This window comes from Akebia trifoliata, chromosome 1, assembly GCF_017979445.1.
Source record: "Akebia trifoliata isolate Shusen 1 chromosome 1, ASM1797944v1, whole genome shotgun sequence".
In the NCBI taxonomy this organism is placed as follows: Eukaryota; Viridiplantae; Streptophyta; class Magnoliopsida; order Ranunculales; family Lardizabalaceae; genus Akebia; species Akebia trifoliata.
The window spans coordinates 4,500,948-4,520,811 of NC_141375.1; the positions used below are offsets into that span (position 1 = coordinate 4,500,948).

At 32.6% G+C, this 19,864-nt stretch overlaps 2 protein-coding genes across 2 annotated transcripts; both read left to right on the forward strand.

Moving 5' to 3' along the window:
* The first annotated feature begins 1,827 nt into the window (after positions 1-1,827).
* On the forward strand, positions 1,828-4,169 carry LOC147410476 (DEAD-box ATP-dependent RNA helicase). The gene is made up of 2 exons (XM_086435837.1): positions 1,828-1,982; positions 3,608-4,169. Exons 1-2 carry the CDS (start codon positions 1,943-1,945, stop codon positions 3,934-3,936), a joined length of 369 nt encoding a protein of 122 aa, XP_086291963.1. The 5' UTR covers positions 1,828-1,942; the 3' UTR covers positions 3,937-4,169.
* A 4,739-nt stretch (positions 4,170-8,908) lies between these two features.
* On the forward strand, positions 8,909-11,365 carry LOC147410477 (uncharacterized). Its single transcript, XM_086435824.1, has 3 exons — positions 8,909-10,123; positions 10,372-10,415; positions 10,982-11,365. Exons 1-3 carry the CDS (start codon positions 9,991-9,993, stop codon positions 11,198-11,200), a joined length of 396 nt encoding a protein of 131 aa, XP_086291950.1. The 5' UTR covers positions 8,909-9,990; the 3' UTR covers positions 11,201-11,365.
* Positions 11,366-19,864: the final 8,499 nt, after the last annotated feature.

Here is a 19,864-nt window from a genome sequence, read left to right on the forward strand (position 1 = left end):
ATCGTACTTTAAGAGAGTTGCTATTGGCATCCCAACTTTTACTTATTACACCCCTAATTTTTTAATTTAGTCTTCACACCCCAGTTAAAGATTAAAACACACTATTTAGACATTACAAAGACTTGACTCAAATTATTAATCAACATTACAAAACATCGTAACACTCATTCAAAAAATTTCAATAGGTATTTACAATTAAGATTAGGCTCATATAAAATTCTAAACCTAAAATAGAAATCTAACAAAAAAAAAAAGAAAAAAAAAAAAAAGAGAGAGAAATATTATTTGCACCTCAACTTTTATTTATTCTCATTCATTCACTTATTTTCTTAGAGAGACTTATTTGACAAACCTAGCTGTTGCATTTTTATTACAAAAGCTCTCTAGGAGTTCTAAAAACTCCACGAGAACCTTATTTTGTCAAGTTTGTTACCCAACAAAACTTGGAGTGGGGATCCACGTCATAAATTTTAAATTGATGCGATTAATTTGTTATGTAACATATCTTGGAGTAGATCATAACTGCATTAATTTGTCGCATAGAAAAACATGATATGATGTCACAGGTGGGGACGGTTCAAGAGACAATAATTGTGACAAAATCCATGACAATGATTTTTGTCCTATATGAGTTAGAAGTTTCGAAATGAGCTGATTTTTTTGTACGGATGATCTCCTCACTATAAAGATCATCTTCAACAAAAATCAGCTCATTATGAAATTTTTAACCCCAACAAAAGTGGTTTACTAAAAAATTGACGGTCCACGATTCTTCAACTTGTAAATTGGGTTTAGAAGTTTTGGAATGGGTTGATTTTTTGTGAGGATAATCTCCTCACCATAGAGATCATCCTAACAAAAATATCAGGTCATTCAAAAACTCCTAACCACATCAAAAGTGGTTTACAAAAATCATTGTCATAGATTTTGTCATAATTATTGTCGCATGAATTGCCCCTGCCACAAATTTATAAAGGATAAAATTCTAAAACTTTGAAAAATTAAAATTAAAAAAAAAAAAGAAGAAGTTAATTTTCATCATTGAATTTTAGTTTTAAATTTGGGAATTCGGTAGCCATCCTTCTCAACACCTTCAATCAAGTTCAAAAATGATTTTGTTTTAAAATCTTTTTATTTTGAATTTGAGTTTTTCAATGAAATCTAGAACGTTGTGGATGTTGGATTGTCAACTTGATAATCCACGTGGGCCCAACAACCCTTAGTAAGATTGAAATCTTACTAAGATAGTCATGTTAATCTTATTCATAAAGTAAGGTTTGTTCAATAACAAACTTGATAAGTAAGGGAGTTTTTGTAATAAAATTGCAACAGATGGGTCTGCCTAGGGGTGTCAATGGATAGTTGAAAATTCAAATCCGATTCGAATTCGAATTCGGGTAGGTTTTTATATATTCAAATCCTTATTGGATACAAATTTAGATATTAATATTTCAAATCCGATAATATCCAATTCAAAATAATATAATATATTTTATTTTATTTATTTATTATTATTTATATATAATATAATATAGATAATAATTTTGTTTAAGTAATGAAAAATCAATTGGATAAGGAAAAATTATGTTTTTTCTTATATATAAATTTTTTTCGAATTCTAATAGGATATTATCCGATATCCGATAAGATAATTAAATTCAAATTCAAATTGAATTTTATAACATCTGTCAGATTCGAATTTGGATATCATAAAAATTTCGGATTCGGATATTTCTGAACTCATAAACATTCGTCGACAGCCCTAGGTCTGCGTCCGCCAAGCTGTCGTGTACGTCTATTTTTATTTTTTAATTGGGGTGTAATAAGTAAAAGTTGGAGTGCCAATAGCATTTCTCTACTTCAAAGTTAGGTAGGTATATATCCATAACCCATGTGAATCAAATTCACAGAAGGTTACCAGATCGGTTCCCAATCTGCATCAATGGCGGAACGAAAACCAGAGCCAACAGACTCTGTGTCAGGTTTAATTAATTCCCATTCTATTTCTCCTGGATTTTGAATTGGGTCTTCTTCTTGATCTTCCGCTTTGGGTATCTTTAATTTTGAGTAATCTCTTCTGGGTTATTTTTATTTTCTGCTAATATTGGTTCTTATACCGGTTTCATATCTTTAGGATTCTTGGATTTTTATTTATTTTTATTTTATTTTTTGGGGGTGGTGGTAGAGAACTTGTAGAACATTCAAGAATTGGTTTATTGATTTTGGGTTTATGATAATTTTGTTCAATTTTGATTAAAGAGTTTGTAAAATATTCAAAAATTGCCCCTTTTGAATGCTTCAACTCTTTTTTATTTATGGGGTTTATATTAAAATGGCTTTCCCCCATATATGATGTATCTACTAACATATATGTTTTTTTTGAAAGATAATCTGCTAACATATCTTCTCTGTACTGGTTTAATTGATTTTGGGATTATGTAACTTTTTATTTTTTGGTTTGAAAACTAGTAAAACATTCATTTTTTTTTTAAAATATTTTTATTAATGGTTTTTTTGTGATAAAATGATTTTATTTATTCCCCTATATTGGTATGGTTCATTGAGAAGAAACTCTTTTGGGTAATTATCAGTTTCTGCTAACACATGTTTTATGGTTAAGTTTCTTGCTTGATGTGTTTAATTGATTTTGGGATTATAGAAACTTTTTCATTCTGAAAAACATTCAATTTTTTTTTTTTGCTCTTTAAATATTTTATTGATGATTTTTGTGAAAAAATGTTTTTTCCCCCTACATTGGTATCCTTCATTAAGAACAAACTATTTTTGGTAATTATTAGTTTCTGCTAACATATATTCTATGTATTTGTTTCATGGTTGAGGTTGTTGCTTGATGACTTTTTTAAGGGAAATATTGTTTTTGTGGAATTCACTCTATGGTCAAGCCTATAGTTAGTAATTCTTTGAATAATTCGCGAATTATTCCCAAATTTTCTGAAGAGAAAATTTACGAAAATGTGATCAACTTTTGACGAAGTTACGATTCCAGCTCACTGTTCATTTTAATTACCAAAACGTGAACGGTAACAAATTCTGAGGTTTTTAAGTGAGTATTTCGCAGGTTTTGCTATTTTTAGTGAGATAGCCACTCTAAACCTTCGAATTTGTCACTTTAAACCTGGGAAATAGTCACTTTAAAACCTTCGAATTCATTACTGATTACATTTCGGTGATTAAAACAAATAGTGAGCCGGAATCATAAATTCGTCAAATTCAGCCCACGAAATGTAATTCACTCTTTTCCAAATGATACACGAAATGATTAAAACTTTCGTCCAATTCAACTCCTGAAAATTCATAATTTTTTTTCGAATCATTCATGATTTGTTCTTTTCCCGAATTAAACAAGTGAAAAACACTTCATGCAAAGAGGGCTAAAAACACAAATTAACCAGTATTTATATATATATATATATATATATATATATATATATATATATATATATATATATATATAAATTCGATTTCAATATCGCATGACAATATTTTCATTATTCTCTTTTACACCAGCATAATGTTCTGTAGTTCTTTGTTTTAAAGTGTTTAAGGGAAAGAATATTTAATTTAATTTTTGGTTTTATACTGGCAGAGAAAGACGTAAAAGCACCCAATCTAATTGAAAGAGCACGAGAAGAGTTTGAAGCAATCATTCATAGTGAGAAATCACCACACCATCATCACAAGGAAACTCATGGAATGAGCGATGACATTGATGAGAACACCCCAATTGATGAAGTTAAAGGTCCTAGTGTATTTGAACGAGCTAAGGAAGAGATAGAAGCCCTTGTTCAGACAATTCTTCCCAAGAAAGAATCAAAAAGTCATGATTCCTCCTCAAAGAAGGAAGGTGGTTTCTTTGCCTCCATTGGAAGTAGGTTTGAGAAAATTTGCTCACCTCGGGATAAAAGGAGAAGCTAACAATAAACTTTGAAGGAGGTTTGGGTGCTCTCTCTAACGTCTATTTTACATGAATGTGTCAATTGAGATACAACGTGAGACTAGTAATATCTGTTTGGTTCTCCTTCCTACTACATTGTCTTCTTTGTTTGTGTGAAAGAATTTCTATTAACTGAATCTTGTCTGGTTTATCTTCTCTTTGTTATAAATTTAAATATCAGAACTACTGATATGATAAATAAATTTTTTTTAAATGAGATTGATTCGATTTGTAAGACATGTCTTTGATAGGGGTAGATTCTGAGGTGGGCGGGTAACACATTTAAGTTTGACAATTGGGTTATACTTATCCATGTCCGAGGCCAGTTTCCCAAATTCCTGGATCCATAAGGTATTACTCGAACCATGCTAGGAATCATAGATTTTATAGAGATTTATAGTTTATACTATCAGAATGTGACTTATAGGGTAACCGTATTTTGATTATCCTAAATCTTGATCTTAGAGCTTGTGGCTTTTGTGTTTGACATATTATATGGCAACAATTAAAGAAAACATTACATAGTACATACAGAATCCCAATTTATAATATCAGAGTTGCTACCAATTGAAAAAGTCACGATTAAATTATGACTTTTTCCTTCACTGATTTAATCATGACTTTCTGAAAATCATGAATTTTACAAAGTTTGCAATTAAATTGGATTAAAACGAAAGATGAAATTGAAGCACTGATAAGCATTAGATTATGAGGTAGCAAATGAGAATGACATTGAATATTTTTATATTTTGAATAATATAAAACTTGAATGTGTTGTGGACTTGTGGTTATTTATTGCGGATGCAAGGATGATATCTATATGGGGGTTTGGTGATTTATTATTGTGGTTTAATATGAGATTTGGTGATATAATATGAGAACACCACCTAGTATGAACAATTACACAGACCTAAGCATAGCCTGATTTCTTTGGTATGGTAATCCATTGGGATAAGTTAGGTTATTTGTTTCCCAAAACCAAAAATTAGATATTTAGTTAAAAGTTAGAAAGTTGAGTCTGACTTGGGCATTGTTAGTTTGAGTTACATCCAGGGTAGAGCAGCTATATTGTTGTGAATTTGGATTTTAAAAAGGGTTTTGATGCTCATTTAAGAAAAACTAGGGAAGGATGTAAGTCTGAATGGCAGAAGACATGGGGTGTGCTTTTTGGGTCTCTTGAGATGTTCTTTCCCAGTGAACTATATTTTTGGTCGTTCATCTTCAACATTTTGAGTGAAGGAAAGTATGGGATTTGTCTCAAAAAATTCTTCATCTTCATCATCATCCGCTTTATGCATCTAGTTTTCCTCTTTTACTAACACTATTTAGAGATATCTTGTGTCTAAGAATGTTTAAATGGCCTTAAAATGGTTTAAGGATTTGAAGACCATATATGCTGAAATATTAGGAGAGCTGAACTTTTAAAGCATGGACATAACATGTACACTTAAATGAATTTGAAGTGTTAGATGTCGAAGTACAATGCACACCTTTGAAGTGCTTAGGTAGTAAATGCGGCGTTGTTTGTTAATTAACAAATGGGTTTGGTTTTCGAGGTCAGTGTAAAGAATTGCCTACAGCAACAAAGCCTAATCCCAAAGATTTGAGGTTGGCTATCGAATCATGTTGCTCCATTCCGTTATGTCAAATCCAAATCTTTTGTTATTGAGATTGAGTTCATATCAACTTCCATTAAGTCATCTTCTCGTTTTTTCTGACTTTCAAACTTTGAGTATTTCTTCTTATTGGGGTTGTAATTTGCCTTCCTTGAGCATAATTTGATGTGTGTGTGTGCATGTGTACTTGCACTTGTTGATATTTTTCGTGGGTTTTTTGATTCATTGATCCATGCCGTTCAATCTGTGGATTGCTTTTGGAATAGATTATGGTATAAACTCTATGTATGTAAATCCGTTCCGACCCTTTCTCGTGTGTAGCATATTCTTTCTAATTTGGGTTTTCAATCTGTATTAGTAGTATCTGAGTCGGATTCGGATACAGATCCAACTAAAATAATTTAAATATGAATATGGATATACTTAGATCTGACCTAAAAGTCGACCCATTTTAAGTTCTATCACAAGCTGGTTAGTAAGCATGGGGGTGAAGGTTTGAGACGAGATGGAGCCAAACGAATGGCTTTGACCAATCCCAACTTTTCCTATCAAACAGGCCCTACTTTGGGGGTTTTATAAGAGAGATTCTATTGCCACGTCAGCTTTTGCTGCAAAGAATTTGCCCACATCTCGGGTGGCGTTAGCAAAAGTTGGTGTCGCAAGAGAAACTCTCTTTTATTAAACGAGGAAATGATTGACATCAATATAAATAATATTTAAAAAAAAAATTACTTAGAGGACCCTCGTGGAAAGGGTTTCTTTTTAAATAATCCCTAAATTTTACGTGCTAGTTTGATTGGACATTCAGTAAACTTTTTCTTTGTTAATGATCCCTCGTTACTTGCGAACTCATGCCTTTTTTTATTAATTATCGATTCAAAAAAATAATTGTCAAACTCATCATTATTTGTTGTCCATTTCACCACTTTTAAAATAAAAAGTGGTGAACTTGACATTGGTAAAATCCACCCATTTTTAATTTTTGAGTTTTTTCGACTAAAATACATGGAAAAATCGACTAAAAACTTGAGATAATTACTTTTTAGATGATTTCAACCCAAAAGAATCATTCTTCATCAAGTTTTATCTATTAAAAAAAAAAAAAAAAATTGTAATTTTTACAAACGACTTCTTTCTTAAATATTTTTCGATGGAAAGGAGCCTCCAAATCTCGATTGAGATGTCAAAAATTTTTTGGATGAAAACGTTGAATTCGAATAGTTAGGGCATTCAATTGTGAGAAATGTGAGGGATAAGGTCCAAGAACCATTTAGAAAGAATTTTTTTACTAAATGTCCTGTTAAGCTACGGTCGAAAACTTAGGGACTATTTAGAAGGAAACCTTCTGCGAAAGTCTTTTAAGTAATTTTCCCTAAAAAAAACCTCAATCCAAGAAAAATCCTATTTAATTCTCATTCAGTTAATTTAGGGTTTAACCCTTGTTAGTAATCTCTCATTTAATTTGAAAATTCACGAATTTTTCATTTTTTTTAATGTAAGTAATATTCTCCTGGATTATTGACCTATTTTAAATAATTCATGGATTTTAAGTTTGAAAAGAATAAAAACGATTTTTACGAATTTTTATAAGTTTAATGTGAAAAAAAAATACTATTATAATTTGTTGTATGTTGCAAAGTGTAAACTTGTAAATGTGAAGTGTTAAACAAGTTGACATTGAAGCGATTTGCTTCAAATTTTGGAAGAATTCACATTTTTACATGACAAATGTCCCTTTTATCTGTTAAAAATAATGACTTGACCCTCTATATTTTTTTTTGAGATTATACCTTAATGTTCTAAATTGATGATTTGTCCTTTGACTTTGGTCTTCTTTTAAAAATCAATGGAATAATAGCCTCAATGTCTTCATTATCACCACCATCAGTATTATCAATCACTTCATTATCATATGACTAAATTTTTTTATTTTCAAAATTTTGAAATTAAACAGATAATACATGTATGATGCATATGCCGCATATTTTTTATTTATTAAATTTTAATCAAATTTTAAATTGAATTTTTGCAATCTAAAATGGAATAGAACTTTAATTTTCCGCGTATCGAATTTTTGTCGTATTCCGAATTGTTAACCAGGTCTGACTCTACACTTATCGGATTAGTCCAAAATCCAGATCGACCCAATCCGATCCATTAACAGTGCTGTTCTGTTGTGCATTAATGGTGTGGGTACCTTCTGTTATGTCTCTGTTTTCCTGATGGATCCGTTGTACAAGTTGGCATTAAATGGTGAGATTCATATTATGTCCACAATATACTTTATAATTACTTATTTTTCTCTTAAAAATGTAAAAAATTCGGCTGACCTTATTAATTTAACAAGATTTCAAATCTTACTAAGAGTCGTTAAGTTCACCTTGTGGAATAAAAATACACGATTGAATGATATAGGAATTTAGAGGACAAAAGTCTACGAACTGAAAAAAAAAAAACACTTGAAAAGAAAGATACTTATCACCACTAAATTTTAATTTTAAATTTAGGAGTTTCGATAGCAATCCAATAGTCATTTATTTTCAAAGACTAATGTTAAACTGACGTGGCAGAACATACGCTCTCTATGCACGGTTGACATGACAAGGGTACAAAACCATTGATCTATGTTCTTGTGTATCTCGAAGAAAAATATCTGTGATTTTGTGCCCTTGTCATATTAGTCGCGTATAAACCACAAATGTTTTGTCATATTGATTTAACACGGTTCAATTTCAAATCTCGGATCAAGTAAAAAAAATAGAGAACAAAATTCTATGAACCTTAAAATAAATAAATAAATAAATCTTCTATCACCACATTAACTTTTGCTTAGACAACTTGAGATGTGTGTAATTTTTTGTTGATTTACATACGAATTGGGTTGGCATTAACAAAAGTTGGTGCAACAATAAAATCTCAAAAAAAAAAAAAAAAAAAAATCTTAAAAGTTATTTTCACCACTTTATTTTAATTTTAAATTTGGGAGATTGATGGACCTTAAACAAAAAGATCTTCTATTGTAACATTAACTTTTGCTAACATTGCCATGAGATGTGTGTAATTCTTTGTTAATTTACATATGAATTGGGGGGGCATTAACAAAAGTTGGTGAAGCAATAGAATCTCAAAAAAATTCTTAAAAAACTCATTTTCACCACTTAATTTTAATTTTAAATTTAAGAGTTTGATGACAGTTCAGTAGTTGTCCATTTTCAAAACATTGGATCAACTCCATAAACAACATTTTTTTTCCTCTAAATTTTTTCATGAAATCTAGAGGGTTGTGATGTTGGATTGCCAATTTAGTAATCTATTTGAGCTCAACTACCTTAGAAAGATTTGAAATCTTACAAAGTTAGTAAGGAGAGTGTTTTTCTAATATAAAATTTTATATAACTTAAAATTTAATCAATGTGCTAGACAATCGAGAGCCTCTAATCCATCAAACTAAAATGATAAAATCAATCAGTTGAATGAGCTTTATAGCCTAAGGTGTCCTGAGCACAACCATCACAATTGGTAGCAGAGCAAGTTTTCAAGACCTTATACCTTCATCGGGTAGATCTTAACCAACCATTTATTGGGCTACCAACTTTCAAAAGTCTAGAGTTTTTCATAAATTATCAAAGACATCTTCAACCATCCAAATTGACTCACCCATATCTTGGGTGTGCCCATTTTGGTAATGAGTGGTCCAGATTGATCTGTGGAGTTATTTAACTTTAAGAGTCCAAATATATTAATGTAGCATTTATGCCTTAAAATTTGACTCTTTTTTTTTATGTTTTTTTTCTTTTTTTGACATGGGTTTTCTTCTTGTAGAGATGATGTTCTCAGAAATAGGCTCTGCAGTTTCTGAAACCTAAGATTTCCCTCAAATTCTCCAAGTTTTTTAGGCTTTTATAGTCCCCAAAAAGGATACTGTTTTTATTGGGCTCAAGACCACCTCAAACAGTACAAGTTTAGTTAAATTTTTGAACAGAAACAGAGGTTAGCTTGTCATTGAAGAAAAGACAGAACACAAAGAGAGAGAGAAAGAGAGGCCAATGAGATAGATTGATCATAGTAGGCTGATGATATAGATTAATCATAGAGTTTTCAATTGAGTTGTCAAACAAGGTGATTTGGGTATTTGGGATGTTTTTAATCTTTTTGACAAGAGAGAAGAATTTCTTGTTTGTGAAGCAAGATATCTCTGTACTTGTGTACTGAAGATAGACATAGAGAGATGAAAGAAACCCAAGAATGAAAAGCTGAAAAACAGTTTAAATGGATGGTCTCTCTAGCTTTCATTCTTATGTGTCATTATAAGTTTTCCAATAACAATCATTCTAGTCTTCATGAAGTGTGAGTGATTCAAAGTTTCAAACCCTTCTCTCTCTCTATATCTCTCTCTCATTCAAAGACAAGAACACCATAATGATGTGGGTTGTTAAGGAACAAAAGAAGAGAAGAATCAGGGCTGTTGTTATAGCTATTCTGCTACTAATGGGTTGGGATTCTGCAATGAGCAGGCCTTTTGTAGTAGATAATGATGATGCTGTTCAACATGGTTTGTTGTATACCAATTTTTTTTTTTTTTTTATTTGTTGATTCATCCACTCTAGTTTTACTTGGAAAAAGTTGTTTGATTGAAGCTTTTTTAGTGGAAAAGTAGTATTTTTTTCTAGTTTTTCTTTAGTAATCAACTAGTACTCAATTCTTTTTGTCCACAAAACTTGGAAACCTTCTTCCTTATTTATCTCCTTTTATAGCAGCTTTTTCCAACTGTTGTACTGATATTTGCTTAATCAAACACAGGCCAAAGCTCACAGTCCTTACCTTCTGCACTAGACTCAAAGCAGGTATTGTTCCTCTCTCTCTCTCTCTCTCTTAATGGTCAGTGTAGCTATTCGTCTTTCTCTCCCTCCCCAAATGGGTTAGATTAGCTCTCTCTCTCTCTTTCAATGGGTTTCTGTAACTTGTCTCATTCTCTCTCTCAATGGGTCAGTGTAGCTATTTGTCTTTCTCTAACTTCCCAAATGGGTTAGATTTGCTCTCTCTCTCTCTCTCTCTCTCTCTCAATGGGTTTCTGTAGTTATTTGTCCCCTCTCAAAATGGGATAGACTCTCTCTCCCTAAATGGGTTAGTATAATTTGTTTTGAGAGCTTCTATTGCCGCTACAACTTTTACTAATAGCATCCCAAGATGTGTGCTTTCCTCGGTGATTTCATATGAATTGGGGTGCTCTTAGCAATAGTTGGTGTGACAATTTTTTTTTTCCTTCTCTAGTCCTCTCAAATTGGGTTAGATTAGTCTAGTTATTTCTCTCTCAAAATAAAAATAGGTTGGTTAGTTTAACTGTTTGTTTATCCTCCACAAAATGGGTTAGTTCAGCTCATTGACAAGTTATGTTTGGTTACATTTGAAGGTATTTAAAAGCATGGAAGTAGTGAAGAATGAAAAAGAATGTAAAGAGCTTAGCACACTTGGATCAAGGCCACCAAACTGTGAACACAAGTGTGGAGGATGCAATCCATGTGAAGCTACACAAGTACCCACTACTACTGACCATATCGGTGTCCAATACACAAACTATGAGCCAGAAGGATGGAGATGCAAGTGTGGGCATGCTTTCTACAACCCATAACATTGCAAGAGATACACACAAACAGGAGCTTCCAACCCATATTTGTACAAACCCATATTTATTTTAGCTCTCTAGTAGAGTTCAAAAGAAAATCATGCTTCAAGCAATTTTTGTGGGATTTAGCCTTTAATTTCAACTTCACATAGTGTCTTAAATGAGATTCCTTAGTACTGGTTTACTCTGAAAATTATGAGTTGTTTCTTTCCAATTTCAACTGTTTATTTTACTTTTAGGATCTTTTTAATGGGTCGGATCTTAATTAGAGATCCGACCCATTAAAATGGATCCCCCCAACCACCAATTTTTTTACCGTTAATTTACAAGCTTATAATAGGAAGATGGACACAAATTAATGAAATGATGATCTAAATCTGACTAAAAAATGGATTATAATTAGAGACCTGCCATATTGCCACACCAATTTCTATGAAAATCACCCAAGAATTGCACTTAGTTGGTGTGGCAACGGTAAAAGTTGGTTTGACAATAGTAACTCTATTCTTCTTCTTCTTCATTTATGTTAGGCTTTGAGATCCCTTCTATGGTTTGGTGTTGAGGGAGAAGGCGACTTGGTCCAAGTTTGGAGAAATTAGGATCATTAGATCTTAATTATCAATATAAGTTATGGGTTTATTCTGGGATAAATGGTAAGTCGTCATCGTCATCATCATCAAAGCCTCATCTTAAAAACTCGAGGTCGGTTGAACGAAACTTGTTCCTCCATTGAATTATAATTAAAGTCATGTCTTAGTTAAGTTGATGGAGACATCAAAGTTCATGGCCTAACTTATTTGGGCCATAGTTTTATTTTAGAAAATTTATTTTATTTTAGTTATTGGACTTTAGTCATAGGCTAGGTATTATTCCCATCACTTTTATTTAGATCTTATTTTGAGGTATCAAAAAAAAAATGATCGATTCACTTTGAATCATCCCCAATGATTTTCATAGCACCACCAATTTAAAAGCAACAACATCCAAACAAGAAAACACTCTTTGTCTTGCATCAAATAAGTATCAAAGTTAAACATGAAATAGAGTAATGCTTAGAAATGGTGCGGAAGTTAAGACCCAATTTGTTTGTTTCATCTTTCGGGAAGTCATTTGGGCGCATTGTGCAATGATGAGTACAAAGAAAACTGATGTCAAGTTTTGTTGAAAAGATCTTAAAAAATGTTGAAGATAATAGATTTTTTTTAATGTTTTGATGGAAATTTCATTGTTCAGTTCTTTAAAGGAAAGTTCATCAATAATGTTGAGTGTAAGATGGTCCCTCTAGAGGAATGTCATATCATGTTGGGACGAAACCGGATGTCACGTGAACAAATTACTTTTGATATGGAGCAAGTATTCTACATATTACTTCATACAAATGATACCTACTTAAGCTATCATCGTGGCAGTCAACTCCTATAGTACCATCAAAATCCAAGAACATGTTGAAAAAAAATGACAAATGAGACATCAACTTCAGAAGTGGCGTGCCTACAATTTTAGAACCAGTACATGAACAAGACCATGAAGTAGACAACCCATTAAAAGAACCTAAAGATTTTTTGGAGATAATATCTACAATCAATGTCCATGTTATAGCTATATTATCAACATAGAGTTGAAAATGTTTGAAAAGGAGACAAATTCATCACCAAGGAGTTGGCATCAATACGGAGCTGGAAAAATTTAAAAAAAAAAAAAAAAAAAAAATCTAAAAGGTTCACCAGCACGGTGCTGGCATAAGTACGAAGTTGAAATCAACAGTTAGCGGCGAAAGTTTGAAAAAGAGACAAATTCATCAATACAAAGCTGATTAGGGCCGATTGAAAAGAGTGGATCTAATTAGGGTCAATGAAAGGTGATGGATCCGTTAGAGTTGATTAGATGAAGGTGGACCTAATTTAGGGTTGGTCATGGATAGTTGACCAAGTTAGGATCGATTGAAGGATAGTGGACCTCGTTAAGATTGATGAGAGGTAGTGAACCCGATTTAGGGTTGATGAAGGAAAATGGAGCCTGATGGGTCAATCGTAGATTATAGCCCAATTAAGATGGATCCGATTGGGGTCGATCACAGATAATGGTCTTGGTTAGGGTCGATGAAGGATGGCCCAATTTGATCAATGATGGATAATGGACCTAATTGGGATTTATGAAGGATGATGGAATCGATTAAAGTTAATCATGGATAGTGGACTCAAATAGGGTAGTAGACTTGATTAAGGTTGATGAGGGATAATGGGTCCGATTAGGTCTGAATCATGGACGGTGAACCAAATTGACCGACTTGGATTGTAGATGCAATTAAGGTCATACATGGATAGTGGACCCAATTAGGGTCGGACTTGGATTGTTGACCCACATGGATAATAGACCCAATTAGGATCGATCATGAAGTTGGGCTGATCAAGACCAAGTGGTAGATATTTGGTTAACGTGTGACCCAATGAAGATCCAAGGTGAAGAGTTGATTAATGGTAAATAAGTCGGATTGGGATCAACATAATATTTAGATGTTTTTCAGTGTTTTTGTTTTTTTCACAAAAGAAATTATCCTATGTGGACCAATGTTGATAATAGGAGAGATGAAATTCCACATTTGGATTGATGGAAAGTGATGGACTTTGTTTAGGTTGATGCATGGTGGACAGACCCATTGAGGCCCATTAATGAAAATTGATTTAAAACTTGGGTTCCCTAAGATGAAGGGGTTTGAGAGTTTTGAGACTTTCCCTCTTTTCTCGAAATTGATTTTGAAACGTCGAAGGGAAAAGAGAGTTCAATCACTTGGTTTGGAAAGTCACAAATTGATGAGCTTGAGGGTTCAAAATTAGCCCATTTAAAGTTATTTCGCCTCAAAACCAAGAACAAAACAAGAAGAAGAAAAAAAAAATCGAGAGCATAGGTCCAGAAATCGAGATAAGAAGAAAATATTTTTTTTAGCAATATTTCAAGTACGGACCAATATAGAATATGTTGATCCTGACTTGAAGTACGAACCAATAAGTTTAAAATCTAATTTTATTTTTTTTAATCTTGTTAATCCCAATTTTGAGTACATTGCCCACTAGCATTTCTTTCTTGGGAAAAAAATTTGTCACACATTTTTTTTTTTTTGTTGTTGTTTTGTAAATGAGATGCCAAATACTAAGGAGTGGTTGCTCCTCCTTTACCTAGGGAAAGAATAAAAGAAAAACTCTTAAATCTATTGTACTTTACCTTCATGGACTCCCAAACTTGGACTTTACGAATGGACTTTCATAGGCTTAGTAGCTAAACATTTGATTACAACTTTCGCTTCAAGGCCCTTAAAGATATACAAACTTGAGAGATTGGTGTTGATACATTGTTTTCAAAACTTGTGTCCTAAGCCTTTAAGTTTGCTCATGCATGCAGTTATAGGTGGCTTCATGGTTACTCACTCTTCAAACATCGATGCATACCAAGGTACACATGTCTTAAGTTGGTGATTAAATTGGATGTGTTCGTCCCTAATACTCAAAATAATTGATCTCGAGCTATGAAACTATAAAACATCCAGATTTTAAAATTTTGTAAGGGTAGTTTGTGCAATGGGCCATGAGTCACAAGTACTCATGTGCATTTTTAACATAGTATCAACCCCTTACAACCATTCGCTCCACACAAAAAAAAAAAAAAAGAAGAGAAAGCACATACATAAATATTACAAACATTCCCATAAAACAAACAAAAAAAAAATACATGAACAATAAAGATGTTAGAAAATATGTTAAAGATTTTTTTGCTTTTCGAAAATGACCAAGTCAAAAAAAGTATATAAAAAAAAATGTTGAACCTACAAGTTTTTCCCAGTGAAGTAACTAGTTGTAGCTATGTGATTTTTGAGTTCAAAAGATCGACGTTACATGGTTTGGTGTCACTACCATTTTTTTTTTAAGTGTGTAAATGACCACCTGAAAGGTATTTTTGAAAAACTGATGTTTTGGGACATTGTAATGACTCTCGAAATTGGATAAGATGTTGATCTACATAGAATTAGTTAAGGGATTCGATTAGAGAATGCAGAAGGTGTTAGGCACCCCATTCTCTCTCCACCTTAGGTAGTACCCTTAAAACATGATTATTTTTAAGAAAAAGAAAGAAAAAAGATTTGTACCCTCTAAACAAATAGGGACATTGATTTTAGTCTAAATCATGAAGACCATCTTATTGAGAGGGGGAATCTTAGATCATGTATTTGACTTAAAATTATACATTTTTTGAAAAGTGTAGATTTTGGTGGCCTTGAGCCCATTTCGTATGAAAGAAGGACCCAAATACCTTTAGCTTCAAAAAAAAAAAAAATTTGGTGGTGATGCAAGGTATGGTTAAGAAAACTATAAATTTCTTTTGAAAAATAGCTTCAACCCCAACATTCTCGATCAAGTTAAAGTCCAATCTACTGGGGAGTATGGGAGGGTATGCATCACATATTTGTATTAATCTAAATTGAAATTAAAGAAAAGGGGGAGAGATATAAGAAGGGAAGGGGAGTGAAACTACACTTATTTTTACTCTAACCTCACATTATTCTTGAAGTCTTCTCCCTTGATGTGTTATTTTTAATCTTCTAAAGATGGCTTTAGAGTGTTGAGTTCTTTAGTGTAGAGACTTAAGGTTGGGAGTTGAGAGAGCCTTTAATATAGAGATTCAAGATTGGCAATTGAGGGGGTTTTAGTGACTAAAAATTTGAGAGAGAGAGAGAGGTTTGGGTGCAGGGATTTGATATTGAGAGATTTGAGACTTGAACAGAGAGAGTTTAAAAAATTGTCTTTTTGTGGAGGGGATGAGTTTTTATAGAATTTTGAGACACCTTTTAGGGTTAAAAAGGTCCCCAATTAAAGGTTGGGGGAAAATGACACGAGGTTTTGAAAGAAAATGATGGAATTTGATATTAGTAGAGGATAAAAAGGGAGATGAGTGGTTGGATCCTTATTCGGCCCATGCCCATTGGTTTGACCCATATGGATTGGATATTATAACTATACCTTGGGTTGAATGTGGATTAAGTTAAGATAGTATGGTGGTTGTTTGGGAGAATGGTTACTGTGAAGGATTACGTGACTTGATTTTTAGGAGGGTGAAGGAAATGGTGCAAGAATGTAAGCATGTGTAGTTTTTTGGTGAGTTAGGTGAATCGATTAAGGAGAAGGGGTGTGGTGCAGCACACAGGTGGCTTGTGATGAGATTTTTTGGGAAAATGATATACTTAGGTTATAACATGTAGTATGGTGGAAGAGTGGTGTGTATAACTTTTGAGGGTGACGCTGAGATTAAGCTGATTTACTTTTGGGAGAGTAGATAAGGTGATCACAAATGACAATTTTATGAGAATGTGCTTTTGAGCTTTGTTGGACCTTGACATTGGTCAATGGACCTTGGTTGAGGGTTTGAAATGGTGTTGGATTTGGAATGGAGTAGGCTTTTAGGACTGATATGGGGATGGGCCATGAAGTGGTGTGGTGTTGGAGATAATTTTGACATGGGCTTGACGTTGGGTTTGAGCTTAGAATTGGGGCTAGGCTTAGGCTAGAATTTTGTTAGGGAATTGGTTTAGGGTGAGTTTTTAGGTGAAAATTTGTTTAGTCTAGGAATTGATTGGGGGATTGGAATTGGACTATGGAATTTGGGGAATAGGATTCGAGATTTTATGAACTTGGATTGTATTGGATTATATTAGATTTAGTTTAGGTTACAAATTGGGTTTAAGAGTGGTAGTGGGTTTATGAAGTGGTTTTGCTTTAAGTTGGGTATAAGAAGTGGGTTTTTTTGTAGGCTTGGATGGTGAATGGACTTAGAAAGGACTTTTATTTGGAATGAAATGGTGTATTTTGAGTAATTGTGCCATTTTGTTCGAAATTCAATTTGAAACACTCTTTTGAGGACCCTTTTTTATGTGAGCCCATGCAAATTGGGGAGTCTACAGTATTCATGGTAATCAAGGTCATTTGATTGAATTATTTTCCTTTTTAGATTTTGTTCTTTGAAAATCTTTGGGAATTATTTATTTGAGTTCAAACAAATAAAATAAATTAATGAGAAAATCTAAAAATAGAATGTGATTTCAATAGTAACCAACTTCCATTGCCCTAATCCATAAAAATAATTTTTTTAAAAACCTTTTGAATCTAAACATAAATGAAAAAATTAAGAGGAATTCCATTTGTCTTCCCAAATGGAACGAGCAGAAGTTTATGATTTTCAATTTCAAATGGTTAGCTGTAATGGTGGGTCCAACTAGTAATACTAATGAGATCCATTCGTTTTTTTCGTTGTCTAAACCTCAGATTTTAGACATTACTTGAAAAGCGATCTATAAAGTCTTTTTTGTACTTGTGTGCTTTGAGGTGTCTAGACGTGAAAATATTTGAATAATTCATTCACAACTATGGTATTTAAAATAAATGGATTTGAGAAAATATAGTAATAAGTCCAAATTGATGATAAAGTAAGAGAAACTCAATCGAGATGGATCGGATATATTCAACAAAGGTCAATTATAACTCAATTAAATTGAATGTCTTAAAAGAATGAGTTCGAAAAGAACGTCAATAAAGACAATTAAAAACAAATACAAACCCACTTCAATAATAGAAGACTTGGCTTTGGATAGAGTGGAATGAAGGAACATGATTCATTTAGCCAACCCCAAATCTTTGTTGGAAGTGTTATTATTATAGTCGTGCTAATAAACTCCTCTCGATTATTAATTCAAAAAACTTTAATCTTGAGATATAAAATTCAAATAGCATGAAAATGTCTAAAACATTCTATACATTAAGAGTTACCGTCAGGTCACACCTCCGAATCCTATATGCCCCTCAACTTAAAAGTGGTTATATTTAAATGTTAAACACGTGCTAGGTGGTTGGTACGTGCGGCCCGCCAAAGGGAAAAAAAAAAAAACATAGGCAAGAGCCAACTATATCAGGTAAAGTTATTTATAAACACAATATACCAATGAAATATAACTAGAAAAAATGGTGAAAGGCCGAAAAATAACAATGAAGAAGTTGCAGATGAGAAACTGAACAAGAAAATGAATGATTAAAACTCGACATCCCAACCGTTGAGACCTTGGTTGACGTAGAGCACATATCCCTATGATAAATTGGATTTTGTGATTTTATGTTTTTATGAGTAAACAAATCCCAACCCTTCATTAGACTAATGCACTTGTTAGAATGCAAAATTAAAATTCAATGAAAAGCATTTATGGTTCCGACACACTTTCACGTCAGGATGTGCGATATGAGGTATAGTCTTGAGGTCTCTCCTACATGACTCTTAAAATAAAGAATCGGGATCCAGAACGTTGTCACACCCCTATGGCAGAGAAATGGTGTTTACTTGGCATGTTTTAGTAGGAGTTTAAGCGATATTGGACTTCCAATCTAACTTTTTTTCTATATGGCACATAGTCCAATGTGTTAGTTTTTTAATAAACACGTGTCCGGTAAATATCATATTTTGCCATAGGAACGAGACACAAATCTCGATTGCGACTCTAAAATAAAATCTTATGGAAAAGATGCATGCATGGAAGATATCAAGTCACTGGCAAGAGCTGTTGATAAAGGGAATTGTGAGAAGAAATTTGAATTAAACAAATATTATCTTTACTTTGTCCATAAATAAGAAGACAAAGGAGCACTAATTATCAAAATTAATGAATAATTTTTTAATATACAAAACTAATAAAACATTTTTTCTATGATAAAGTTGAAGAACTATTATGGATAAGATGGCCTATATTTGGGTGAAAGTATATAGGAATTGCCAAGTTGCTAGCCATGACATGATCATTGATGTGATACTTGAAAATGATTAGTTTTGTCATCTAAAGTAAAGTGGTGGATGTTGGATGATTCCATATTTAATAAAACAAAGTCTTGAAATATAAAAATGGGTACTATATGAATTTTTTTTCCAAAGAAGATAATTACAATGATGGTTTAAAGTTTCGAATGTTTCGATTCGTCTTAAAATATTTTAGAATGTTTCGATCTTTACGATTCTCTCCTAATCAAATTATGACAATCAAATATTAAGAAAGTTATTGATTCTAAATTATAGTGGAGTTAATCTCGAGGGGATGGCTCAATGGTAATTTCAATTCCAATAAATGGTGAGTTCGATATTCAGTATGAGCAATATTTCTTCGGGGCCACCTGTAAGGACGTATCCTCATTTACCCAGTGTGTGTGATGTTTGGCCCTGACTTTTACAGTCCCCCTAGTCGATCGTAAGTTCGGATACCCTAGTCACATAAAACATAAAAAATAAATAAAGATAGTGGAGAGAGCACTGGAGGAGACATTGGTAATTCACCTTAGATGAGATAATATTTACAATTAAATTAATACCAACTTTTTGATCATGGCTTTTGTATGTTTTGTACAAAAATAAAATCTTAACTGTCCCTATTAAGGTAAAACTGTAAAGTTAGGCATCATTGAAAGATAAGAGTCTCCATAATTATAATTTAAGAAATTAATAACAAATTCAAAGTTAAATGTGTGAGTGATAAAATTTGAAAGAGTGTCAACTTAGAATTAGAGATGATCCCTTTAATAAATAGTTCAATATTCAATCTGATTGCATGATCTTGATCTTCGATCAAGCAAAATCAATCTGATTAGGTGATTG